General features: G+C 42.7%; 1 protein-coding gene across 2 annotated transcripts in view; it reads left to right on the top strand.

Annotated features, from left to right (window-relative positions):
- Positions 1-25,434, top strand: part of RETREG1 (reticulophagy regulator 1) — a 177,738-nt gene extending 152,304 nt beyond the window's left edge. For both annotated transcript variants that reach the window (XM_083188106.1, XM_083188107.1), the window contains 6 exons: positions 4,313-4,439; positions 13,678-13,762; positions 14,961-15,098; positions 18,303-18,361; positions 19,502-19,628; positions 20,810-25,434. In XM_083188106.1, the coding sequence (XP_083044232.1) occupies positions 4,313-4,439; positions 13,678-13,762; positions 14,961-15,098; positions 18,303-18,361; positions 19,502-19,628; positions 20,810-21,291 (1,018 nt within the window). In that variant the 3' untranslated portion in view covers positions 21,292-25,434. The remainder of the gene's footprint in view (positions 1-4,312; positions 4,440-13,677; positions 13,763-14,960; positions 15,099-18,302; positions 18,362-19,501; positions 19,629-20,809) is intronic.
- Positions 25,435-26,047: the final 613 nt, after the last annotated feature.

Here is a 26,047-nt window from a genome sequence, read left to right as displayed (position 1 = left end):
TATCATGCGATGGTGTCTCTTATTCACGTTACATCACACAGTAGTACCACTTTACCTTATGTACATTACTCCTCATATTATTCACATTATACCCTTCAAAAAAAATCCTGAGAAAATATTGTATTTTAAGCACCTCCATGGCCACACTGAAACCCAGCACAAAGCAGTGTGTGCTGGATAGAGGAGAAGAGCTGCTGCTGTCACTTAAGGGGACGGGGCCCGGGGCCCCCCACTGGGCCCTTTCATCAGACTTTGGCCTGGGTAATTTGTACCCCCTACCCCATTCTCTAAGCACCGCTGATAATACCACACAGTAATGCCCCTTACACATGACACACATTATTAATGTCCTTATAACCATAATGCCACTTACACATTATGCCAACCTTTATTAATGCCCTTCATACACATAATGACACAAATAATGGCCCTTACACATGTCACACATTATTAATGCCCTTATACACATGACACACATTATGCCCTTACACATGTCACACATTATTAATGCATTTATACATGACACACATAATGCCCCTTACACATATGCTGAACACTATTGCACAACCCACCCAACCGCAGACAGGACTCGCACAGCCGCTAACAGCCTCACACACAAAATAGGCATGCTGCATATCATTTTAATCAGCAGAAGCTGCTGATGCCCCTAAGCATTCCAAATGCCCTAGGCAATTGCCTTGTTGACCTATGCCTAAGGCCGGCTCTGCGGGCAGGGGTAATGTGCAGGTACAGAGGACACAGGATAGGCATCAGGTACAGGGAGCATGGGATAAGGAGCAGGCACCAGGGCACGGGTAATGAGCAGGCACAGAGGCATGGAGTAAGGAGTTGTTGTACTTGGGCCCAGGATATCTCTTGGCAGCCCTGGTCACAATATAATTTTTACTAATACACTAATGAAATAAATTAAGTAAGGACACACCAAAACTTCTATTTACAACTTTATATAAAACAAGGACAAAAAAACCCTTCCGTGGTCGTTAATCCTTTCTGACAACACAGTCCAGAGGGAAAAAATATTCCCACTACGCAATGATAGCTGCTTTCTAGTAACTGCAGTGATTGACATTGTCCTCTGTTACTGGGAGAGTCAATAACCTCTCAGCCAATCACACGCAGTTTCATGTGCCAAAAAGACAAACTGAGAGGCCTGAAACAGCATGAATGTAGTCATGGGTCCAAATGAAAAATACCTAGATATAAATGAAATATTCAATCCAATAATGCCTGTCAATTACTCCTGTCAGTTACTCCCCTATCTCCAGTGATAACTGCGGAAGATTTAATACAAACTTACAGTTCACAGTTGCACCTAGCAAGACAGTTGTACTCACAAATACATATCTGAATATATCTATCGCAATAGAGATATAAAATGTATATTATTTCATTTTGAACATGTACATTTGCAAGTTTCTTTACTTACTAGCATCTATGCTTCAGACATCACTGAACTAGATAAGTGCATCCATGTTCTCTCATCTCACTGCTTAACAGGCTGGCTTTTAATGCAGAATGTATTATATGTATTTATATGTTTTGACGCTTCAATTGTGGCTAATTTTTCTACTTGGAGAAGCAACGATACAGATATTTGCACCTGTAGCAGGACCAGTGGTGTATAATATTACATGTGTGCTAAGGCCCATACGCACAAGGTGATTTTGAGCTCAAAGTACTGTAGCTCATATGAGTTACAGATGGAGCCCTCCTCATGCAGCCCATTAATAGGATTAAGTGAGTAATAGGATTACTCTGCTCAGGGGCTGGCTGGCAACTTTTAGCCTAGGGGGCAAGTCCAGAGCACTGGCCCATAATCAGCCATGTCACCGTTGGAAGGAATGCTTTTGCGCGCCGTAGGCGCGCCGAAAAATTAGGGGCGTGGCCTATCATAAGGGGCGTTGCCTGTACCATGATTGTATTGTGTACCTGCAGATTGCACATTTTAGCGAACCTTGTAATACCCATTACACATAAAGCCACATGCCGTAATGCCAATTACACATTATGCTGAACACCATGATGCCAGTTACACATTACGCCCAACACTGCGATGCTAATTACTCAATACACCGCACACTGTGATGCTAATTACACATTATGCTGCACACCTTGATGCCCATTACACCCCATACTGTGATGGCAATTACCCAATGCTCCCCACACCGTAATGTCCATTACGCCCCATACCATGATGCCCATTACACCGCACAATGTGATGTCCACAGTGCCAGATATGCCCCCACAGTGCAAGATATTCCGCCACAGTACCAAATACACATATGCCCCCACAGTGCCAGACACAAATGCCGCCACAGTGCCAGATATTCTGCCACAGTGCCAAATACGCATATTCCTCCACAGTGCCAGATATGCCCCCAGAGTGCCAGAGACACATATGCCCCCACAGTGCCAGAGACACATATGCCCCCACAGTGCCAGAGACACATATGCCCCCACAGTGCCAAAGACACATATGCCCCCACAGTGCCAGATATGCCCCCACAGTGCCAGAGACACATATGCCCCCACAGTGCCAGAGACACATATGCCCCCTCAGTGCCAGAGACACATATTCCCCCACAGTGCCAAAGACACATATGCCCCCACAGTGCCAGATATGCCCCCACAGTGCCAGAGACACATATGCCCCCACAGTGCCAGAGACACATATGCCCCCACAGTGCCAAATACACATATGCCCCCACAGTGCCAGACACATATGCCCCCACAGTGCCAGATACACATATGTCCCCACAGTGCCAGATACACATATGCCCCCACAGTGCCAGATATGCCCCCACAGTGCCAAATACACATATGCCCCACAGTGCCAGATACACATATGCCCCCACAGTGCCAAATACACATATGCCCCCACAGTGCCAGATACACATATGCCCCCACAGTGCCAAATACACATATGCCCCACTGTGCCAGATACACATATGCCCCCACAGTGCCAAATACATATATGCCCCCACAGTGCCAGATATGCCCCCCACAGTGCCAGATACACATATGCCCCCACACAGTGCCAGATATGCCCCCACACAGTGCCAGATATGCCCCCACACAGTGCCAGATATGCCCCCACACAGTGCCAGATATGCCCCCACAGTGACAGAAACACATATGCTGGGGTGAGGGAGGGGGGGGGGGGAGCGCTTACCCACTCGCTAGCTGCGGGCCGTGCTGCGGCTGGATCAGCTTCTCCAGCCCTCCTGCGCTGGCCGCGGCTTCCAGAACACGGCCGCGGCTACAGGAAAATGGCCGCCGGCCTCCTGCACTGAGAACATGTCCTCAGTGCAGGGGGCCGGCGGCCATTTTCCTGTAGCCGCGGCCGTGTTCTGTAAGCCGCGGCCAGTGCAGGAGGGCTGGAGAAGCTGATCCAGCCGCAGCACGGCCCGCAGCCAGTGGGTGGGTAAGCGGCCCGGGGGGCATATGGCACTCTGCCCCCCGGCCCAGCCCGCCCCTGACTCTGCTAATCCCCTACTGTATTGTTCTCTGTATTGTTTGCTGCTGAGAACAATAGGATAGCCATGGCTAGCCATGATGAGCCACAACCTAAGGAACGAAGTTGAGAGGAGCTCCAACTGTACTATGACCTCAAAACCTCCAAATGTGTTTTGGCGGATGATGAGCGGTGAGCACTGTTGTTTTACAGGCCAAATTAACTACTTTGCACACTCTCCTACTGTGGAAAGTGGGCCATTCCTCTGTGAAAATTACTGGGCCTGGTGAAAATCGCTCAGTGTGTATGCACTTTAATCGGCCAACGATTTTCACATCATCGCTCGGCATGTCACACTGGGAAAAAACACCTAGTGTGTATGCACATTTACTATCAGGCTTTTTTCGGTACTTATATGTTAGTTGGGCACCCACTAAGCTATTTGCTTAGTTTTCCGCCTCCCCTCGTGGGGCTCGCTACGCTCGCCACGCTTCGGGCTCAGTGGCGCGCTGCGCTCACCACACTATATAAAATCAACTCCATACCGACATGGATAGTTGGGGTATGAGCATACTAACTTTAGTGGGCGCCCAACTAACATATAAGTACCCGTTTTTTTCTAAATATGGAAATTTCACAGAAACTTAAACAGGTAGTAACACAAAATCGTGTCACAGATCTACCTCCTATATGATGTACCATTCAAGTCATTTTAAAATAGTAAGTTAAAGGAATGTAAAAAAAATAATAATAATGTAAAAAAAACACATATACACACATATCATGTGTATATTTAATTTGACAGTATACATATATATAACAAGTTCTTCTGCTTAGGTGGGAGGCGATCAGCTCTAATTCAGAATGCAAGCCACGGCTGAGTAATTGCATTGCAGAGTCTTGGTCGAGCTACAGCACGTTCCTCCAGGAGCTGTCTCATTTTAAACATCAGAACCCAGGCAAGGTAAGAGTGAATACATATTATTATGCTCATCTGATGGATTTTGTGAGGCTAATGTAATATATTGCTAGATCAATATATCCTCATTTTTGTCTTGCATTCCCTATGCTTTGGGCCACTTTATTATTCCCAATTGGAGTACACTTTGATGGTAAAGAATGAAAACGTTTAGGGAGACTTTGGGGTTTTTGGGCTCTACTTGCATATATGGTATTGGCCTCACCTCCTCCACTTCTCATAATAGGCCCTTAAACATTTACCAATTCAGACTCATGGGGACACCAATTCGGCCCTGCTGTTAGGTCTATTTCATAGGACCTGGGATTAGCGCCTTTTACACACCCACTGGTGTCTGGATTGGGCAGTGTGTACTGTTGTAGCTATCCCCCACCTCTCAACCTGACATCACAGCTAATCCCCACCCCCAGAATTAATTTTAGAAGCATAGTACAACATTAAATCCACCTAAAAGCCAGTTCATGTGATAGGCCTTTAGCAGGACAAAGTTTGTCCCGCTTTTTTTGCCGTCTTGTCAAAACGAGGGTGTGTGAAATTAGCCTTACACCTGGACCTCTGAGAACAAAAAAAATATATAGGTAAGTATGATTTAAATATTAAGTAAACACTGAATTTTACTTCTTTATCTCTTAATTCTTATTGAGCTTCTTGTTAGCTAAATTAATTTGTGCTTTTAGCGATTCTGTTGCAGTGCATTGCACACAAGTGTGATCACAGTGCATTAAAAAAGGATCTACTGTATCGGATCTGCGGGCCCTAACACCTTACATCAGATGGCGTGCAAAACTGGCCTCCAAATGTCTGCACTCTCATTTATATGTCCAACAATAGCATTTGTCACACAATGTCATTTGCACTTTGGTAAATTTGCAAATGAGAATTTTGTGAAATACAGAGTACATAGGAGATGGGAATATTTTGCCAGCGTTAGCTGATAAAACACATAGCAATTTTAGGCATTAAGCCTAGGTGGAGGCTCTGTCAATATGGAGAACGTGGGGCCTGATCTATCTCAGAACGCATATGATAAGCTCCTTGCATCGCATCTAGTTCAAATCGCATGCAATATGCTAAAACAGCATGCTCTTTGAACTAGATGCCATGCAAATTAGGACAGAAAGTACGGCTGGCACATAATTTTTGTACTTTGCGATATGTGATGCATGGGGGCGCATCGCACGACATATAGAAACATGGTGCGCTTTGATCTACATGCAATGCGTTTTGAACTAAAAAGTTCCAAATGCATGCGACCATCGCACATTGTATGGGCACCATAAGTCTAACCTTACTACGGCTGCCTTGCTAGGCTTGCTTTGTGCAGTAGTTCTTGGCCTAACCACTCCAGAAAAATGGGGATGACACACTAGCTTCCCCTGGCACTCCCAGGAAACACCTCCACCTGTCAATCAGGCAGAGGTGTTCTCTGTCCTTCGATGTGATCGCAGGAACCAAACAGCGGGAATAATACGCGTTAGATTGCTTTTGCGATTCAACCCGACATAGCCCCATAGTTTGGAGGGGTCTTTCTTACACATGTTGCATCATTTCCAATAGCCCGAAGGAGGAAGGCACAAAGGGGGTTATTCTGGTTAATTTGCAAGGCTGCAAATGTTTAACATAAACATCCATTTGCAGCCTGTGGGTGAACACCCACATCATTCGATGGTCGCGGCGTGCACGCATATTTAAGTGACTCTCAGGTCATTTAAATTTGCTTGCACCCTCGGGAAGAATCATCCCGACACCGACGTCACAGCCCGATTACCATGGGAACACCCAGCGTTTACATGGGAACACTGCAGCCTTTGGTGCGTGCACCCGGAGAACAGTCAGTTCGCCGTGGCTGCACACAGTCGGCGTATGCACATGTGCAGAAATGACCCTGCGCATACGCCCACCATCGGCCCCCGTGCGAATGTTATGATCCCAGAACTGACCAGAATAACCCCCATAGTCACTTCCTTAATGGTTGATATATTGGGGAAAAACGGAATGGTTACCAGTGGTACAGTACTATGCTGCACTGGTCACTGTTTGCTCACTGCTGGAGCATGCACAGTGGTTGTCACATTGAGTGGAGTAAGGGTAAGCAAGGGAAAATACTTCCTGTGACTGCTCCTTTCCCCACATCACAGTGATTACGTGTCACCCTGCCCCTTCTGGAATGTATTATTTTTGCAGAGGCCAGTGAGTTTAGAAGGAGGGAAATGCTCAGAGCGAGGAGGTGAGACGTGAGCCTTATCTCTGTGGTCTCTGACAAGATTTTTCAGGAATGGTTCAGCTGACTTTTAAACAATCATAATATAATATACATACTGCACAGCAAGATCAAAGATGAGATATAAGTGACTGTTATACCCCATACACACTAGACAATTTGTGGCACCATTGTTATCTTTAACGCATAGCTGCCTACCCGCCTGCATTCTGCAGGAGACTCCCTGAAATAGCAGCAATCTCCCTCTTTCCCTCATTAGTCTAGCAATCTCCCTCATTTCACCTAGTCCATATTACACTGTTACATTTTTTGGAGAAAAAGGCATGAGAGATAAATCCATTGAATCATCAGCACCATTTCCCAGCACTTTACCAAGTATAGTAACTCTTACTAACTGCTTTGGGGTTCATCTACATTTGGTTATAAGTCATTTTATATTTCTGCTGAGGGTTTGTACAGTGATATTATAAGATGTGTTTTCGGATTTCAATAAAGACGTGCTTTATTGAATAATATGGCATTTGTTATGCATAGATAATGATAGGCGGAGATCACTGTCCATGGTAAATAGACTTTCCCATGCAATACCTATCTATAGCTATCACCCCCAAATGGCTTTGCAAATTGGGATAAGTAAAATATCTGGTGAGTCCGCCTACATGCATTAATAGTAAATTAGACTTTCCAACAGTTTTTTCACTGAAACATTTAACGATGTTCTGGGTGTAGAAATTGGTGCCGGCAATGAGTATGACGGCTATCCCTTTAATTCATTTTCTGGCAAAATGTACAGTATGACTCGCTTAATTATTTAGAATACTTGTCCATGTTTTATTTGCACAATCCAGTTCAGAATCATGATTGCCATAGAGAAAGCCACTGTCTGTCACACATCTTCCATCTCGTCATTAAAACCTGTCCAGTATATTCCAATTTGTAATGTTGTAAATTCAAAGCAAGTCAGCAAACAAGCATTAATAATGTAGCCAGCAGATGAGTCAGGTAATAAATAGTGTAGCTTCAAATGCTATCCACTGCTATCCGCTGAATACATGCTAAACAAGTTTTATAAGGAAAGAACCTTTTATACCGCAGGCTTGAAACACAATCTGCAATTGGCATTATTTTGATTGTGAAATATACCGTATATACTCGAGTATAAGTCGACCCGAATATAAGCAGAGGCACCTAATTTTACAACAAAAAACTGGGAAAACGCATTGACTCAAGTGGGACTCTCACTCGAGTATAAGCCGAGGGGGGCTTTTCCAGCATAAAAAATGGTCTGAAAAAGTAGGCTTATACTTGAGAATATATGGTATAATGAAATAAAAGCATTTAATGCACTTTGTTTCGATAATATACCTGTTGGTAAGAGAGAGTGTCATTATGATGATTTTTTTAATTATATTCATAAGAATACTTGTCATATTTAATGGCAAAGAAAATTATTATCATCAATGTATTTTGTACTGCACTGGTGCCCCTTCACTTCACTGGGCATACTGCTGGATCTTTAGGGGGAGGAAGAGTGAAGCATGATTAGGGCTGTCTAGGCATTGACACAGAGCTATACAAGGCCAACTTCTACATATTACTTCTACTACTATTCTTACTATACATTACTGAGCATTACTATTACTACTACTACTATGGTGTCATGTTACTGAGCACTTCTACTGCTACTACTACCTCTACTCCTACACATTACTAAGCAGTACTGTTACTACTACTACTATTATGGTGTCATATTACTGTACTCCTACTCTTACACATTATGAGCACTACTATTTCAACTGGTGCTTCTACTACTACTGCTACTATGGTGTCATGTTACTGTGTACTACTACTACTACTACCACTACTACTACTGTTGCTGCTACTATCACTCCACTGGTGTAACAATACATTTACAACCCCCTGCCAATATAGTTTGTGGTCCAGTGTTTTCATGGGGACACCCATGAAAGCTGAGCATTCCTATGGGCGACACCTTGGGGATTACTATGGGTGACTCCGCCTGCCCCTGGCCCCTGCAAAGCCATACGCAAAGGGGACCTGCAAATGGGCATAAAAGACCATGTGCAGTCCCCAAACCATTGAAACAGGGAAGAATTAAGACCCGTATGAACAGACCAGAATCAACCCCAAAATGCCCACAGTAGTAATACTTCTTACAGACATAATGCACAGAGTAGTATCAATGGGGCCATAACGATTAATAACGGTTCTGCTTCTCCTGCATAACGAGAAAAAGCGGGCATCTGTTATGGGCAAATTTATTAACCCCCCAGCACCGATAAGGAGAGCCATCATGCCCAGTGCAAACGGCTCTCCTTATTGGCGCCCCAGGCAGCCCTGCGCATGCGCATTTAACAAAAAAACCTTTTCTACCCCCGTCCGGCTGTCTGGGCATGCGCGAGATCTCGCTTTTTTCATGAGATCTCGTGTGCAGCCCGGAGCCAGCAGCAGAGCTAGCATTGTCCCTACAGTGGGGATAGGACAACGCTAGCCCTGAGCTGGTGAATCGGCCGCCGTTAATGCATCACTACTACTGGGGGGGATTGCTCAGCGGGCTGTCCCTAGCCCACGTTAGGTGTCCTGTTAGTACATTTAAACAAACGTAATCCCCCCCAGGCAAATAGCATTCCGGTCCTTGTAGTGTCTGGTCAGGGGGCTTGCCTGTCCGGGGGTGTCCCTTCTGGGGGAGTGCCTGTGATAGATTTCTGAGACATGGGGAAGGGGAGTTTCCTTGTATGGTCCGGACCATTCTGTTTTTTATTACATCCATACAGGAATGCTTTATTCTCCCCTTCCTCCTCTTCCTGGTGACAAGTGTCAAAGCAGCCCCACCGAACGCGACTCCCCCTCCACAGGCACCACCCAGACCGAACACTACATGCTCCGGAATGACAGATATTGATGAATGGAGCCTGTCCAGTCCGGCGTTCCGGGGTCTTGTCTATTACCGTTTTTTACCCATACCCACAAAATACTTTTTCATGACCATTAATGTGTCTATTCGTAGTTGTGAGAACACTGCTGATGTGTGACCTTGCTTTGTTTACTCAAATAGGTAAACTAGATAGGGTGAGCTAGATAAAACACTGAATTAGATTAATACAAGCTTAAACAGAAAGTTTGGCTTTAAGGAAAATAAAAATATATATTTTTTCCTTGTTTTGCTTGTTTTATCATAGAGCACATTTGTCTACTTTACCGCCTTCATTTATAATCCACTTGTACTCTCCTTTCTTAAGTCCGTTGGCCCAGTTGTTGACTGCAAGCTTCAGCTCATCATCACTTCCAAAGGATTTTCCATCCAGAAACTGTTTGAGTTTAGTGAAAAGGTTCATATCGGACAATAGGGTGAATAATCAAAAATCTCCCACCCAAAACAGTGACAAGTCATGGGCATTCGAGCTTCGTCATGCACGCTTGTTAAGACATTTTTGAACATTTCACATCACTGACATCACCGGTTTCAAATAACAAATTGGGTGGAATTCAATTCTTATATAGTACTCGATCTCCCATCTAAAATGCTGGGAGATCATAAGATAATATTCAATGGATCTATTGTTTTTTGCACATATCGCACTCATTATGGTCAGATTAAGTTTGTGCATTTCAGATCACCACCACCTCCCCCTTCCCCCATGGGCTGAAATGCTGGTAAAACTCCTCCTTTGACAGTCTGAGGGATTTTGTTGGCTGTTAATCATCTTTCTACAAAAAGCAGGTGAAATTTAACATTTTACCTACTCTTTTAGAAATTGAGTGGTAGATTTATTAAGCTCTGTGAAGTGATAAATTGTCTGTTTTTTTATCACCGGCCAATCAGTTCCTACCTGTCATTTTTCAAACCAAGCCTGTAACTTCACAGGTAGGAGCTGATTGGCCGGTGATAAAGTACCAGCGACATTATCACTTCACCGAGCTTAATAAATCTGCCCCTAAATTACAGGTGTATTCATAATTCATGTAATGCAGGGGATATCACTGATATCTCCTAGTTACAATTCTCTCCTGATCATTTCCACATGTTGGATCCTTTACAATCCTTCCCTGCTGTGTCCTGTCCACCTCCAGTGGCTCTGGAGGCTTTGGACTGTATCTCTGTCCCTCCTGCCCTCCACAGCCCGCAGCTCCTTGTACCCAGCCTCCCCACTGTCTCTAGTTCACCCTTCAGCCTATCACAGAAAACAGTTTTGGGAGATAGTCCGACAATGATTCGGGGAGGGTGAATAATCTGCGTGACAGAAATAAGCAAATGATCTTTACTTTCTGCATTACCCATAGCTGTTATGAGAGAACATAATACCATAACAAAAAGTTAAACACTGAGAAAAATATAAACAAACATGGCTCACATGGCCATAGAATAAATATTATACTTAGATTAGGTGGCTTGACAAAACAGCGCTACAAACTATTATGCTTTAGATTTGATGTTTCTTGGTGTACTACATGTATTCTACTGGTGCTGAATGTTCCATTATCTGTACTGTATATAGCATTACACAATGTCAAAACCACCCCATGATGCACCATATGCCACAGAATGCCACCACATCAGCCAACCATTTGCTTCATAATGTTATCAGAAAGAAAAATATAAATGACTTCTGTCTTTCTCCCTGTACTACTATGCAGTCACTCTATGCTTCATGTTATAATGCAACTTATATACAACTATTGTCCACTGTTTTCAGCTTTTCATAAAACTGACATTACCCAACACTGCTTGTTGCTGCTACTGCATTGTGTCCTGCTGCTACTCTATTTATCTTGGTAATTGGTAACAACACTACAGTATACAGTATTGTAGGCTGATGTTTTATTGTCATTCACAAAAAGAAGTAAAACATTCACTGTAAAGTTTTGCTTCCTATTAGGCACCCATCGGTATACAATTGTGATGCACTTCACTTCAGGTGACTCATGTGTATTACATGGTAGAATTGGGAGTGAGCAAGTTATAATTAGTTCTCTTCTTGTTGAATGTCAAGCTTGAAGGTTACAAGACAGATATTGTTTTCCTAGAGCTAACACCAGCTAACACCTTAAGGCCCATGTATCGAACCTAGAGAGGAATCACCAATTCTTACCCATGTTTTATATCAACAATTCCGAAGAGGGTCAAATGCTTTGTCCCTTTCAAGTTAATTTATCGAACTAAAATAACAATAGTTACAAATAAAAAACACGTACGGTACTTGTGTATTTTCACAGTGTCCGATATATCGGATGCGATATCGGTTGATATACTGGATGCTATATCGGACGATATATTGATGCGATCCGAAGCGATTTTTGACCTGTTCATAATGATTTTATATAGTGTGGCGAGCGCAGTAATCCACGTCCCCTCCCGGGGCTCGCAACGCTCGCCATGCTTTGGGCTCGGACACTATATACAATCAACTCCATGTATAGTGGATAATGGGGTTATGAACAGGTCAAAAATTGGTTCGGATCGCATCGATATACCGGCCAATATCGCATCCGATATATCGGGTGCTGTGAAACAAGTACCACACGTACATTAAATAACTAAGCAGTACAGGATGAATATCGCTTATCCAAAATACTCGGAACCAGAAACATTTTGGATAATGGATTATTCCGTATTTTGCAATAAGATCTTGAGGTATCTTGCATTTATGTTGTGTAAAAGGTTTTAAAACAAGGAAAACAAAGTTTGTGTACTATCTCAGGCACATGCCAACCAATATTTTTCTTGCACATGTTTAGTGCTAGTTACATATCATGCCCCAGTAGTGCCAGTTACAGATGTACCCAGTAGGCTTTAAGCAAAAAAATACATTCTGTAAATCACCTTTTTTGTGCCAAGGGCCGTTTGTATGGGGGAAAAATCCTTTGAGGGCCATATGTAAAAAATTCTCTTACAAGTTGTCCTGCTGCAGCCGTCCCACGCTCCGGCGGCTGCCGCTGAATAGGACTGACAGTCTCCAGCTGCTGTTGATTAAGAGGAATCTCGTGAGAAGTACTGACCTCTCGCAAGAATTCCCCTGTACTTGACTCACGGCAAAGCTGCCAGGTGGGTGCAAGGGCCACTCAGACCGGCTACGGGGGCCGCATATGGTCCCCGGGCATGAGGTTCCCCACCCCTGCTCTAAACTATGGTATTTGGAATAATTTGGATATTCAACCTGTACTAGTGTAGGTACATCACTAAGTGGTTAAGGGAATAGAGGGCTCCAGAACCCTCTGAAACTAAAAACAATAATACCATCAAGATTATTTATTTATGATTTAGTACCAGTTATTTATGTAGCACAAACATATTCTGCAGCGCTTTACAGAAAGTATACCTGCCCCAGAGGAGTTTACAATCTATATTCCCTACATGCACACACAGACATTCTAGGGTCAATTTGTTGGGAGCCATTTAAGCTACCAGTATATTTTTATCGTATTGTGGGAGGAAACCAGAGTACCCAGAGTAAACCTACTCTGCACAGTTCTGGCCATGGTGGGAATCGAACCCATGACCTCAGCGCTGTGAAGCAGTAAAGCTAACCATTACACTGTCCGTGCTGCTCGATGCCTATACAGCCGCAGGTGTATCAGACCATTTAAACTCCCACCTGTACAGTCAGACCTTCAAGAGAATGCTTGATCATGATGACAACAACCAAACTCATGTCAGCAATGTATGCAGATTTTAACTTTCAAATTGAGATGTCCTGTTGCAGTGATGAGTACCTTGGCTCTCCAGCTGTTTTTGGACTACACATCCCACCTATTATCTTCCAACATTTTATAGATCCTTTCTTAGTTTTGCATTTTGTTTTTAACTTAAATATATAAATTTTTTAGAATGGTTCATTTTTCAAGGCCCTGCAATCCCGTAGATGCTCTGTTGATGACATGTGCTGAAATTAAAACTTATTACAAACATAATTAAAATTTTCCTACTGACAGAATGCAGTTTACCACCTGGTCACATCCTGTATTTATGTTATTGTTTTGCAGTTTTGCCTCCTGGTCTGCAGTGTGTGCACATTCTTCACTATTTTGGGAAGCTACATTCCTGGGCTAGTCCTCTCTTATTTAATATGTAAGTTATGGATGTTTTAACTACCTGTACAGGTGATGGTGTATTTATTGTCATTGCACATTGTGCACTTATTATGCCACTAATACTGAAATAATGGAGTGACTCACCTTTAACGCATTGCAATGGCAAATCCCCCTCATTTATAATGCATGTTTTAAGAATCAAAACCTGGATATATATTTATTTTATAACTTCGTATCTCCCATGAATCAAGGGAATCATCCTGCACATAGATCTAATTCAGACCTGATCGCATGGCCATAAAATTCGCAGTGCCAAGCGTTCGGGTAGACTCAGCCTGGCTAGAGTCAAATCCCGCCTTGCAAATTAACTGCTCGCTGTGCAAATGGTTGTGTACGGCTACAAAGCTATTTGCAGCTGAGCAAATATGTCTAAAACCCATCGTACCAGGCTCATCATCAAATGATTTTATTTTTCTGGACACTCCCAGCATTTTTCTAGGCACGCCTGTATTTTTCTTAGTACTCCCACTAAACGGCCAGTTTCCACCCCCACTTCCTGTTAACCAGGAATAGATTGCAGAAAAAAATAACAGGATTTCTTTACAGCATGGCCTCGCGCATGCTTATTATGAACCGTACGCATGCATAGTTGATAATCATCCCCCAAGCAAATTCATGGATGAGCGGTCATATCTGAATTAATCCCATGGCTTTATCGAATAAAACTAAATGATAATTCTCTATCTATCTATCTCAGGGTTGCCGACCCTCCCGGAATTTCCGGGAGTCTCCCGAAAATCGGGTACCCCCTCCCGGTCCCCGGAAGGGTGGGCAACCCTCCCGGATTCAGGGGGGACCCCCGCTGACCCCCGGATTGCGGCATTAAAATGCCGCAATCCTCGGGTCTTAGAGGAGAGGGCGGAGCTAAAACGGCACAATCGCGTCATTTTAGCCCCGCCCCCTCCACGGAGATCACTGAATTCGCGGCTTTAACAACATGGGGGCGGGGCTTAGTGATGTCACTCGTAAGCCCCGCCCCCTGAGCGGCTGCTGAAACTCTCCTCTCCGGGCTTCTCCCGGAGAGGAGAATCTTAAAGTCGGCAACCCTGATCTATCTATCTATCTATCTATCTATACCCTTTTTGTTAGTTGGCTTTGATATTACCTGCATTTAGTGAAGAAGAATTAAAATGCCATTAATGCTTCTTTCATTTCTTTTTTTCCCCCAAAAACAGTATTGTGTGCCTTCTTGTGTCCATTGTTAAAATGTAATGAATTTGGACAGAGAGTATACAGCAAGTTAAATCCAGTTCTGCAGAAGCTGGATTTTGGGTTACAGTCCTATGTGATTCAGTGGAAGAATGCCAGAGCCAGTAAGTGTGCAAATTTCTTTTGAAAGTCAACAAATCTCAAACACAAGCCCAACAGTCATTCAGTTATTTATTTATTTGAAGTTTCTTATATAGCACATCATATTCCGTTGCGCTTTACAATTGGAAACAACAGGGATAAACAAACTGGGTAGAAACAACCCGACATGGAGGTAGGAGGGCCCTGCTCGCAAGTTTACAATCTATAGGGATAATAGGAGGGATACATAAGGATAGGATTCGATAGCATGGCAGTCCCACCAGATTACAAGACAGTCCTTATGGGATGCAATAATGAATGCTACTGTTGGTTGTGTGGGGGTCCTGATATGATACGCTTGCCTGAAGAGGTGAGTTTTCAGGGAACGCTTAAAAATTTGGAAGCTAAAGGAGAGTCTTAATGTGCATAGAAGGTCATTCCATAGGGTGGGTGCTGCCTCATAAATAAACAAAAATACAGTTGTTTTCAGTGAGATGTTGTACAATCTGGGGAACATAACAATCTAGCTTGGTGGATATAAATAGAGCGTCTGTGATTGTAGAGATCTCTGTGGCATGAGCTTTTATTTTGGTGAAAGAAAACAGTGTATAGAAAGTATATATAATTATCAACACGTTTTGATTATGTGCATTACAGTCATGCTTCATAAGATGGCCATACGTCAGAACGCTCAGGCTATGTATTGTGTGTGTTTTTGGTATGATTACGATCCGATATGTGGGCCCGCGGGTCATGTTCTGAAGAAGCTACTAATGACGAGTATGCAGGGAGTTGCAGATCTTACAATAGATCTTATGTAAAATTAAACGCATAAGATCTATTGTGTGTTTTTTCAACAAAAATCAGGGACATGACTGTGAGGAAACTCTGCTTAGTACATAAAATTGTACCCTAGTATCTAAATCTTTGCATCCGTGCCAGATTAACCAGTAGGCTGATTAGGCTGCAGCCTAGGGTGCCAGGACTGTGGGGGAGGCGCCTTGCACATGACAGTCGAGGAATAAAATTAAGGCCTAATTTATTCCATGCTAGTTAGCTATCACCCATCCCGATGTACCGTGGGGGTAAAGTTCTTAAGGTGACTGACAGATGACTGTACCAATGTCACTTATGATGGAACCCTTACTTTATGCTACAGTGCCAGCTGGAAACTTAAAGCCAAAGTTCCTTCACACACCACAATGCCAGTAGTTTAACCTTCGTTACATGCACGTGGGCAGTATCAATTGCGAGTCCCTGAGCGACATCTGTCTACCAGAATTACAAGGGGAGCTACATGTGCAGAGGGCAACTGGAACCTTTATTCAGGTCCTGCTTTGCGTTCAAGTGTTGAATGAGCAAAATCTAAAAAAGTGGGTGGGGTGTGGATCGTATTGTCCGTATGACTTAGGTCAACAAATGCGTTAGGTCGACATGGGTTAGGTTGACAGACCGCGGGTTGACATGGATTTCTTCACTGTTTTTTTACCCCGAATGTCGACACAGTCGACATGGACTCAGTTGGAAGTCAACTGCAGCCCCTCGCATTGCTTGCTTCACTCGCAATGCTTCGGGCATGGTGCCTCGCTGCACTCAGCACACTATTTTATTCTCCCACCACGCTCTAGTGGATGGTAGGGCATGAAATACCGCCTGTCGGCACATGCCAGCTCAAAAAACCCATGTCAATCTCGCAACCTGTTGACCTAACCCATGTCGACCTAAAACCATGTCGACCTAGACACCTGTCGACCTTCATCCATGTTGACCTAGAACCCTGTGACCTTGTTGCCTGTCGACCCAATGGTGTCGACCTAAGTCGGGTCGACAATATGACCGTATCCCAAAAAAGTGAACACACAAAATTGCAGCTGAAGACCGAGGCTATGTAACAGGGTGTGAGTTCTGTAAATGTGCAATAAATACAAAAATCGATCTTCATTGAGGGTGACCATCCAGAGCTAAATTAATATAAAAAAAAATCTATAAATCATCAGTAATTGTGTGTTATAACCCTGGGAGGGAACACAACCTCAGGGGAGACTGTCAAAAAATAAAAGCAATTTTTTTTCTTACCACACTTCTCAACAACCCACATATTCAGGTGGTTTGCCTTTCATGGTGATAGGAGACACTTTTTGCCCACCAGCCTTGTCTGGTGGTGGGTATACCTTTTGTTGTATTCTCTACTGCTTAAGTCATAATCATAACATTGTTTTGGCTAATTAAGGTATTTTTGGTGATGCCATATTTTCTTATTATTCAATTTTTTTTTTTAAATGGCATTTACTGCTTATATGCTGATGCTGTCATCCTCCTCAGCTAGGGGCTGATTCAGATGTTGTTAAAAGTGCTATGATTACATGCAGCGACAGTACTGATATTTTAATTCTGCAAAAGGCATCTGATATTAGTAGATGATATTAGTAGATGCCTCCTGCTTGCATAAGTGATCTATGTTACATCCAAGGATGCAACGGGACTGAGTGGGACTGCTCATTCCATATGCAGGGGGCGGAGACCCGCTCATTAAATATTCACTGTGCTGAGTCCCGCTCATTAGTGGCAGTACTCAGCATGCTTGTGAAAGGGATTTGAATGATGCTTTCACACCGCGAAACCTGCTTAGACCCGGTATAATACCGGGTAATATGTGCGGTCTGAAAGGGGCAAAACCTGCTTTGACCCATTTTAAGAAACGTTTTAAATACCGGGTCTAAGCAGGTTTGGCGATGTGAAAGCAGCATAAAATTTTGGGGAAAATAAATGCAGGTCTATTTTACTCTGCATACACAGTGTGACCAGCCACATATTTAGGGGGGTATGCAATCTGGGATCACGGCTGTTGATCCCCGCCGACAGCCGTGATCCTGGCCCGTTTGCGGTCAGACCGACCGCTTAACAACAGATGGGATTCAATGTTCCGCCTGCCGACGGGCGCAAAGGGGGCGTGGATCTGCGGCCTGGATTTCGACATTCCACGGCCGTTATTCGCAGAACGGGCCCAACAGCTTCTGAAGTCTGTTCCGTTCTGCCATGATCCCGCATCAATGCTGTCGTTAATGACAGCATTGAATAGGGAGCCACCGCTATTTCCCACGTCGGAATTAGCGGCGGCACATTGCATACCCCCTTAATGTACACCGGAGAACTTAAGAGTCTTTTTTTTTTTAAGTATAAGTTAAAGACGTAAAGCGCCTTGAATCTTGTTTTCTTTTCTTTCACAGAACAGGAAAATATTGTAGCAGACGACAGTGAAGTAGAACTCTCTGAATTGTGTCCTCAGGTGACAAATATACTTTAGATTGAAAATATCTAAGCCATTGCCAGGGGTGAGGTATTGGGATAGATGTACTGTATGAAGCAGTGATAAGGGAGAAGTGAGCCAGTAGAGAAGTGACCCATGGCAACCAATAATCAGTGAAGTAACATCTATAATTTGCATAACATAAAATTATACAGATCAGCTGATTGGTTGCCTTGGGTAACTTCTCTGGCTCACTTCTCCTCCCTTATCACTGCTTCATACATCAACCCCATAATTACAAGAATAAAAGTATTGAACATGTACAAGTATTTCTTATAGTATTATTTTTAGAAACAAGTTTTCTGATGTAGGTGAATGTGTAATTAAGTATCTTAATTGCAGTATTTCATTGCCGGACTATGATCTACAGTAATTAATTAATGTTTAGGGGGAAACTCAAATTATTATTTTTGGCCAAAAATTTGCCTGATTTTTCATACAGGATCCGAGATAAGCTGGATCCATGTGTTTTTGTGGCTGCAATCTCTCTGCAGTAATTTGTAGGTCTGTATTTGTATATAAAACATCACTGTCTCCTGCTGTAAAGATATTTCCCCTGTTGGTAATGGACAGCTTTAGCCTTAAATGTTTTGCTTGCTGTCCTACAGTTATTTAAGCGTTTGCTGTAGAACAGGAAATGCAGGGACTTGATGTGCAAAACAGCTTTATTGCAAGGGCCAGTGGTTAGTGCTGCCATCAATATGTAACTGAGGCTTAGGGGGTTATTTTGGTTCACTCTTTCTGACAAATTCCTGCTTAGATGGACAAAACCATGTGCACTGCAGGTGGGGCAGATGTAACTTGTGCAGAGAGAATTAGAAATCTATATTGCAGTGTAATCTAATTCTCTCTGCACATGTTGCATCTGCCCCCCCCCCCCCCCCTGCAGTGCGCATGGTTTTGTCCATCTAAGAAGGAATTTGTCAGAAAGAGTGAACCAAAATAACCCCCTTGTAAGATTCATGGAATGTCCTGGAGAATTTCCAGCTCTTCGGCAGGTACAGTTTGCGAATGCATTTCATCAGGATCATTGTAATTTTGATTGCATTTGTGATGTGGCTGTGTTACAGTTTATATCAACTTGACGTGATTGCTTATTTTACATTACTTTTTATATAGATCAGTCATGAAAAAGTAGCCAAGGAGCTGTCTGTTTCTGACACAGAACCTTCCGATTTGTCCTGGACAGACAATGGATCATTCAACCTCTCAGAAGGGTACACTCCACAGACCGATACATCAGATGGTACGGCTTCAGAACTACCAGAACATTCTACAGTGATCTTACACTCGCAACACATTCCAAAACCACTATCTGTAGTTATAGATAAGGCTTCTAAAAAGGAAATTAGTCCATAGCAATGAAACTGAGATATATTAGGGCAATAGGGATGTATTCAGGAAACCAGAGGGCACCACACCATCTCATGGTCACAATCCTGATAGTGAGTATTAGGTCTAGGCTTACAGTTAGATACTGTTGTTCAGTTAGGTGTAGGTTGTTGTGGGATGAGTGTGTAAGGTCACCATATAATAGCTATGAAATAAAATATCCCAACTAAAACTATTTAACAAATAACTTGTGATGCTAATGACATATTTTATGCTCTATTCATTTTCAAAAGCATTGATGATCAATTCGATCTTTGTGGATTTAAATGCTCTTCATAGGGTATATCTAACACTTTTTTGTCAAAAATAGACTTATGAAAAGGTAGATTATAAAGATGCTGAGTATACATAGTTTATGGTAGTTCATATATGAAGCATTACTGTACGTGATGGTTTTATACCGGCTCGCCTGGCTGGCCCGTGTAGTGTATGATGCATGCTTACTCTCTATTTATGTGTCAGCAAACTAGATGTGCATCTTGGTTTGTGGAGAGGATGAAACATTCTAAAGGTGCCCATACACTGCTGCGATGTCTCGCAGCAGTGTTCGGACACCCGATACCCTGCAAGCCACCAGGACCTTCCCGGCGGCAGGGACACATGCAATCCGTTGTGATGGATCGCATGTGTCCCTGCTTCCTGCCCGCCTCGCCACCTGGAGGGAGGTCCCAGAACAGGTGGTCGGACGGCCAGCCGGTCCCGTGCGCATTGGACCCAACTACATGTCAGGGAGAGGCGATTTGCTAAGAATTGACGGCCCGATTGGTCGCAATTGGACTAAATCGCTTCAGTGTATGGGAACCTTTAGAAGCACACTGCAGACATGTAGATGGCACACCAAGGTCCGTAGCATTTCTTTACCACCGCTTTATTACTTACTGTGATTCAACGGTATAGTAACCCTTGGCATCCTGACCATTGGGATAGTAACTGCCAGGATTTCGTACCCAGACCCTTATTTCATGGTTACTATTGTATTTATTTACATCTTTGAAAGACACATTTCACCACAGAGATTTTTTTTTTTAAATGCAGATCTTGATCGGCCAAGTGACCAGGAGGAGGCCTTCACTAGAGACCTGGTTGAATTCCCCTCTCCAGAGAATGGTTCAGGGTCCAATGATGAAGACTCAAGCATAGGCCTCCCTTCTAAGCCAAAGAACAAGCATGAAGAGAGTCACAAATCAAGTCTTGAGAAATGTTCATCTGCAGCGCTGTCATTGCTCCTGGGCAGTGAGCAGCCATACCATCTACTCACTGGTACGGCTGGGGAGGCTATCACAGCTGCTGTCTCAGCAGCTATTACAGACCAGTTACAGTCAGTCTTGCTCACCTCACAACCTCCGGCTGCAAGCTCCATTGAGGATACTGACAGCGAGGAAGCTGATGACTTTGAACTGTTGGACCAGTCAGAGCTTGAGGACATAGAAGAAGAACTGGGTCATTCATCAAGCCAAGAACCCGAGGGCAAGAAGCCTTCTTCAGGATTTTTATCTAGTCTACTGGGGGGACATTAGTGTATAACATTTACCACTCCTATTAGTACTAATCGTGAGGAACACAGGGAACCCTCACAGAAAATAAAACAAAGAATGTAATACACAGCAAGAGTAATTCTGGAAAGTAAAAGCAAAGCTGTTAGCTTATGGTATTTCTCCCTTTAGAATATTGTTGTCACTCACATGAACTATCAGCTACTGTATCTCACAGATCTTTTCCTTATTGCACCTTGAGATTGTTGCATGGAGTTGTATATGTACTCTACTTACGGCAGGTATGAGCCATATTTTAAAGGAAAAAAACAACTCTGATGACGTGTTTCTTTTCACTTGGTGCATATCAAGGTTTACAAACAGATCTCGTTACTCCTGACAACCCTTATGATCAGTGCATCTGGACAGAAAGAGTAGTAACATTTGCAAAGACTGACAATTGCAGGTTAGTATAAGAGTGCAACATCTTAAGATATAGAAACATTTTGGTTATCGTAATACCTGCATATGTCCTCTACATAGCCAAGTAGGGTCAGATGATTGACCTTATTTGTCTATGCACTTTCATTAATTATATACAGTAGGTTAGTAGTTGTCTTGTACTAAAACACTGTACAATCACAATCAGATCTGTGGTTTAGTTATTTGTATCAGTAATAACATGTACCTCATACATAGGGTAACCAAGCTGCAGTTCTTTAAGACGTTAGTTTACATGCCGAGTACAGGGTCCATTTATGACTTAAGCTGGTCTGCAGAGTTTGAATTATATTTTTTTAACGTGTTAAAATTCAGTCTCCAAGTATCACTGTTGCCAAGGTAATTCAACAATCACTATTCTGTGGATTCTGACATTTCCAAGTTGTCATAAGAGCTGTAAATTTACTAAGATGCCTCTAACACTTCACAAAATGTGTCACGCAAGAAAGAGTACAAGTCACATGGTATATTAGTATCTGTTACAGCAAGCTATTAATTGCTGATAAATGGAAGAAATACACCATAAGGCTTAACTATAGTGTATTTGTGTTGGAAGCTTCTTGAAGTCATTGCGCTTTTCCCACCGATATATACTGAGAGAGAGGGAGAGGAATCCAATGGCTTAATTCTGACCATAGATATAATCCAAAGAGCACAGAATTAGATTATATTAGGAACGCATTACAAAGAACTTAAACATCTAGGTTTTGCTCATTAGTGTACAGTAGCTTATCTTGTGCGCATGAAACTACTGTATGCTTGTACTGAATTATATATTTTGCCTTTTTGGGTTGTAATGTCCATTGTCATTACTGTACACCTGGCTCTGCATATACTGCTGTGTATGCTACCCATGCATCAGTCATCTTTGTGGCGCTGACGCCCTCTTCTGTATGAAAATAGGAATTGATTTCTTTATATAACTATGAGCCTTCAAGAAGTAGCCCTGAAGGTGCATACACGTGATAATTGTTAGCAATATGCACACTAACGATATCACTACCGATATTATCGGGCATTTCTGTTAATGTGCCCGCACAATGTGTAATCTCATTAACGATGCGGGCTCCTGTAGTGCTGCAAATAGTCCATAATCATGTAAATGCTGTACAATATAGACACATACAGGAATATTTTTGAAAGCTCACACTTACAAAAATAAATACAGGGCACAAGTCTTATCTCTTAGACATTGGGTCAATATTTTAAGTCAAGTCAACTCGCGGTGAGTCCAGCGGCTCTCTCTGTGTGCCGATCAGGTCCAGGAGAGATGGGGGCATAACATGTGGCCATGCCCCTTACTTCTGCACGCCAGAATCGCAGTATGTAACTGGGGCGTGCACTGGTCAACATTGTACTTACGTCTGCGGAAAATTCCCCCCCCACACACGCACTTTCCTTCCCATCAGGGGCGGTAGCACCCATTTTTGTGAACCACTGGCCTACATAACAATGACTCCAACATAATCTAAATTGTTCATGCATGAGTGCACTACTAATGATTCTCTTAATGTAAATCAATAAAAGGACAACTGCTGACAATTGTACAAGATAAGAAGGTTTTCCCATGATGACTACCACTTTAGTAGTCTAGTTACAGTTATGTCTGCCTTTAGCAGTTGCCTATCTGTATTTTTTATTTGTCACATGTGCCTGCCTTGCACCAGTATAGCGTTGGTGATGATTCTCCTTCAAGTAGTTTAAGCTGATAGTTTCCTTGGTGTGATGTATCTAGTAAGCTATTCAAAGACCCCTGTCTGGTTCTGTTTACATCATTTCATTATTCCATTACATATAGTAAATATACTAGAGTTCGTTTTAATAGGCATACTAATTAGCAAGTCAGGCTTTGATTAACAGTGTGTTACCAAGTGAAGCGCTAGCAATACAAGTGTATATCTTTTATTTCATATTGGGAAACAAGTTCATTTAAACCACGTCTGCTCAGGCAGATTCCACCAAGGGAATTTGATTTAAAAAGTGTTAATATGTAGACTTAAACACTGTTAGTAATAAATATATATATATATATATATATATATACCCCAAACAGCTCAAGAATTACAGATCACAGTAGGTGCACATGTGTATTCACTACCCACTGACACATTTCGAAAGATCCACAATGGATCTAATTATTTCACTTTTGATCACTGGCAGAATCTTACAGGACTTCATGCCCCCCCCCCCCCCCCCCCCCCCCCCAGTCAAATCCACAACCTCCTTGAGCCAGTTGCAAAGTGTGACTGCATTGGCTACATTGTGACTGGAAGGGACGTCCTATTGAAATGTGCTACCTTTCAGTCACCCACAGGACGGGCAGTCCCTGTCTTATCATCGGCACTGGCCGATTCCTATGGTCTGTAGCTGATGCAGACCACAGAAGCTGTTTTGCGCATGGGTAGTTCCCACCTCCTGTTATGTACATGCCCAGCGCATGCCAGATTGATTATGCAGGTACTGGGATGCAGCTGGTCAGGGTAGCTGTCTCTTCTCATTGTCTCTGGGCATGGGTAGTGGCAGTTCCCCTTCTACAGGGAGGTAGGAGACACCGCTGCTTGCAAATCTGTGAGGAGATGTGGAAAACATGAACTGTTTAAATTACTTACCATGTTTTTGGACTATGGCTGGAAACTGAGCAGACACAAAGAGGATATGCAAACTTCACACAAATATTGTCATTTGTCATAATGGAGCCTATGATTTAGGTGCTCTGAGGCAACAATGTTAAACACTTGGCCAGGCAATAGGATAGAAGTTTGGAAGATCAATAACGGTGAATATAATACGAATTTTTACAAATGTATACACTTACTGAATATTAGTGCTTTAACTCTGAATAATGCTGCACGCGGAACACAAACATTGTGGGCTGACTGGGAGTTGGGAGTATACAGGAGCAAAAAAGAGCTAGTTGCTTTGCACTTCAGGTGGGTAGGTGTAAAATGTGTAGAGATCTAAATTTGGGGAGGGTGTGTCCAAACTAAATTCTAAATAAAGTGGTCATTTATTTGTTGGCTTTAAGCAAAAACAGACAGTATTTACCCTGTATGCAAATATATAAATGTACCCCCTGCAGTGGATCATGGTTTGTTCCAGATGCAGCTACTTTGTCTTTTTTTGAGTTGCACCTAAATCAGAATCAACACCTGTACCCTTGAGTTTTTCTAAATAATTGGGCCTTTCCAATAGTGAAACCTTATATTCCAAATATACTTCTTTATCCTAGAACAACAATGGAGTGACCAAGCCATGTTGCATCAGTAACAGCATTACAGTATGTGCCATTATTACAGTGCTGCCTGCATTGCAGAACACACAGAAGGAGTTCACCTGTGCCTCATTAAACAATTTCTGCTTGTAGGTATTCTTGACCCCTTTCTTATGGTATAAATGCACTTTATTATTTTGAAATGTAAACCATTTAATTTGCCTTAATGCAATGATTATTCTAATGTATAAGCCATGAGCACAGAAACGTTACTATGTTTGATTTGATAATAAAATGAGCGCTACATGTGTATTGTATGCTGATTTGTTTTTACAATTATTTATTATATAATTTGCTACAGGATGCTTGCAACATCAATTAAACAATGCACTTTGATATTTTACTAATTTAGGTTGTTCTGTATGCTAAGATAAGGTGGAATCAGATCTGTAAATAAATAAAATATGAAACTTTTACTTTCTGTGACTTTTTTGTGATACAACTATCAGCAACTTCTTATTTTTAATGAGCATTTGAAATGTATTATGCTGTATGTGGTGTATGCTTAAATAATTGAACATTAACATATAATTTGTCTTCTGATTACTCCTAACATCTTTTCATCTATCAGGGACTGCACATAACAATGTATCTAATGGGGCCTACACCCGGGGTGATTTCAGGACATTTTCTATGCGATCTACCTGTAACTAGATTGCTTAGAAAATGCCCTAACATCGCTCCGTGTATGTATGGGCGATAGCGATGCACGACCCCCGTGGGTCACTATCGCTCGGCGATTAATATCCAGCATGCTCGATTAATTCAGACTGAGTTGTGCTATGTGTCTTTTCAGCATTTCTTTAGTAATCACAGGGCAGGAGCCGAGGGTCAGTTCCTGCCCTGTGCTCACTAAAGAAATGCTGAAAAAGACACATAGCACAACTCAGTCTGAGCAACGATGAGGTAGAACACAGTGGTATATCGCTAGCTAAACATATCTCCTAACCATTCTGATTTTGGAGGATTGTCCTGCCACCCCCATATCAGTTTGTCCTGCAGAGGAATATGGGAGGTGACACCCTGCTG

This window comes from Crinia signifera, chromosome 5, assembly GCF_055691185.1.
Source record: "Crinia signifera chromosome 5, ASM5569118v1, whole genome shotgun sequence".
In the NCBI taxonomy this organism is placed as follows: domain Eukaryota; kingdom Metazoa; phylum Chordata; class Amphibia; order Anura; family Myobatrachidae; genus Crinia; species Crinia signifera.
Note: the sequence above shows the minus strand (reverse complement) of the source record. Positions and strands in the feature narration are given on the sequence as shown.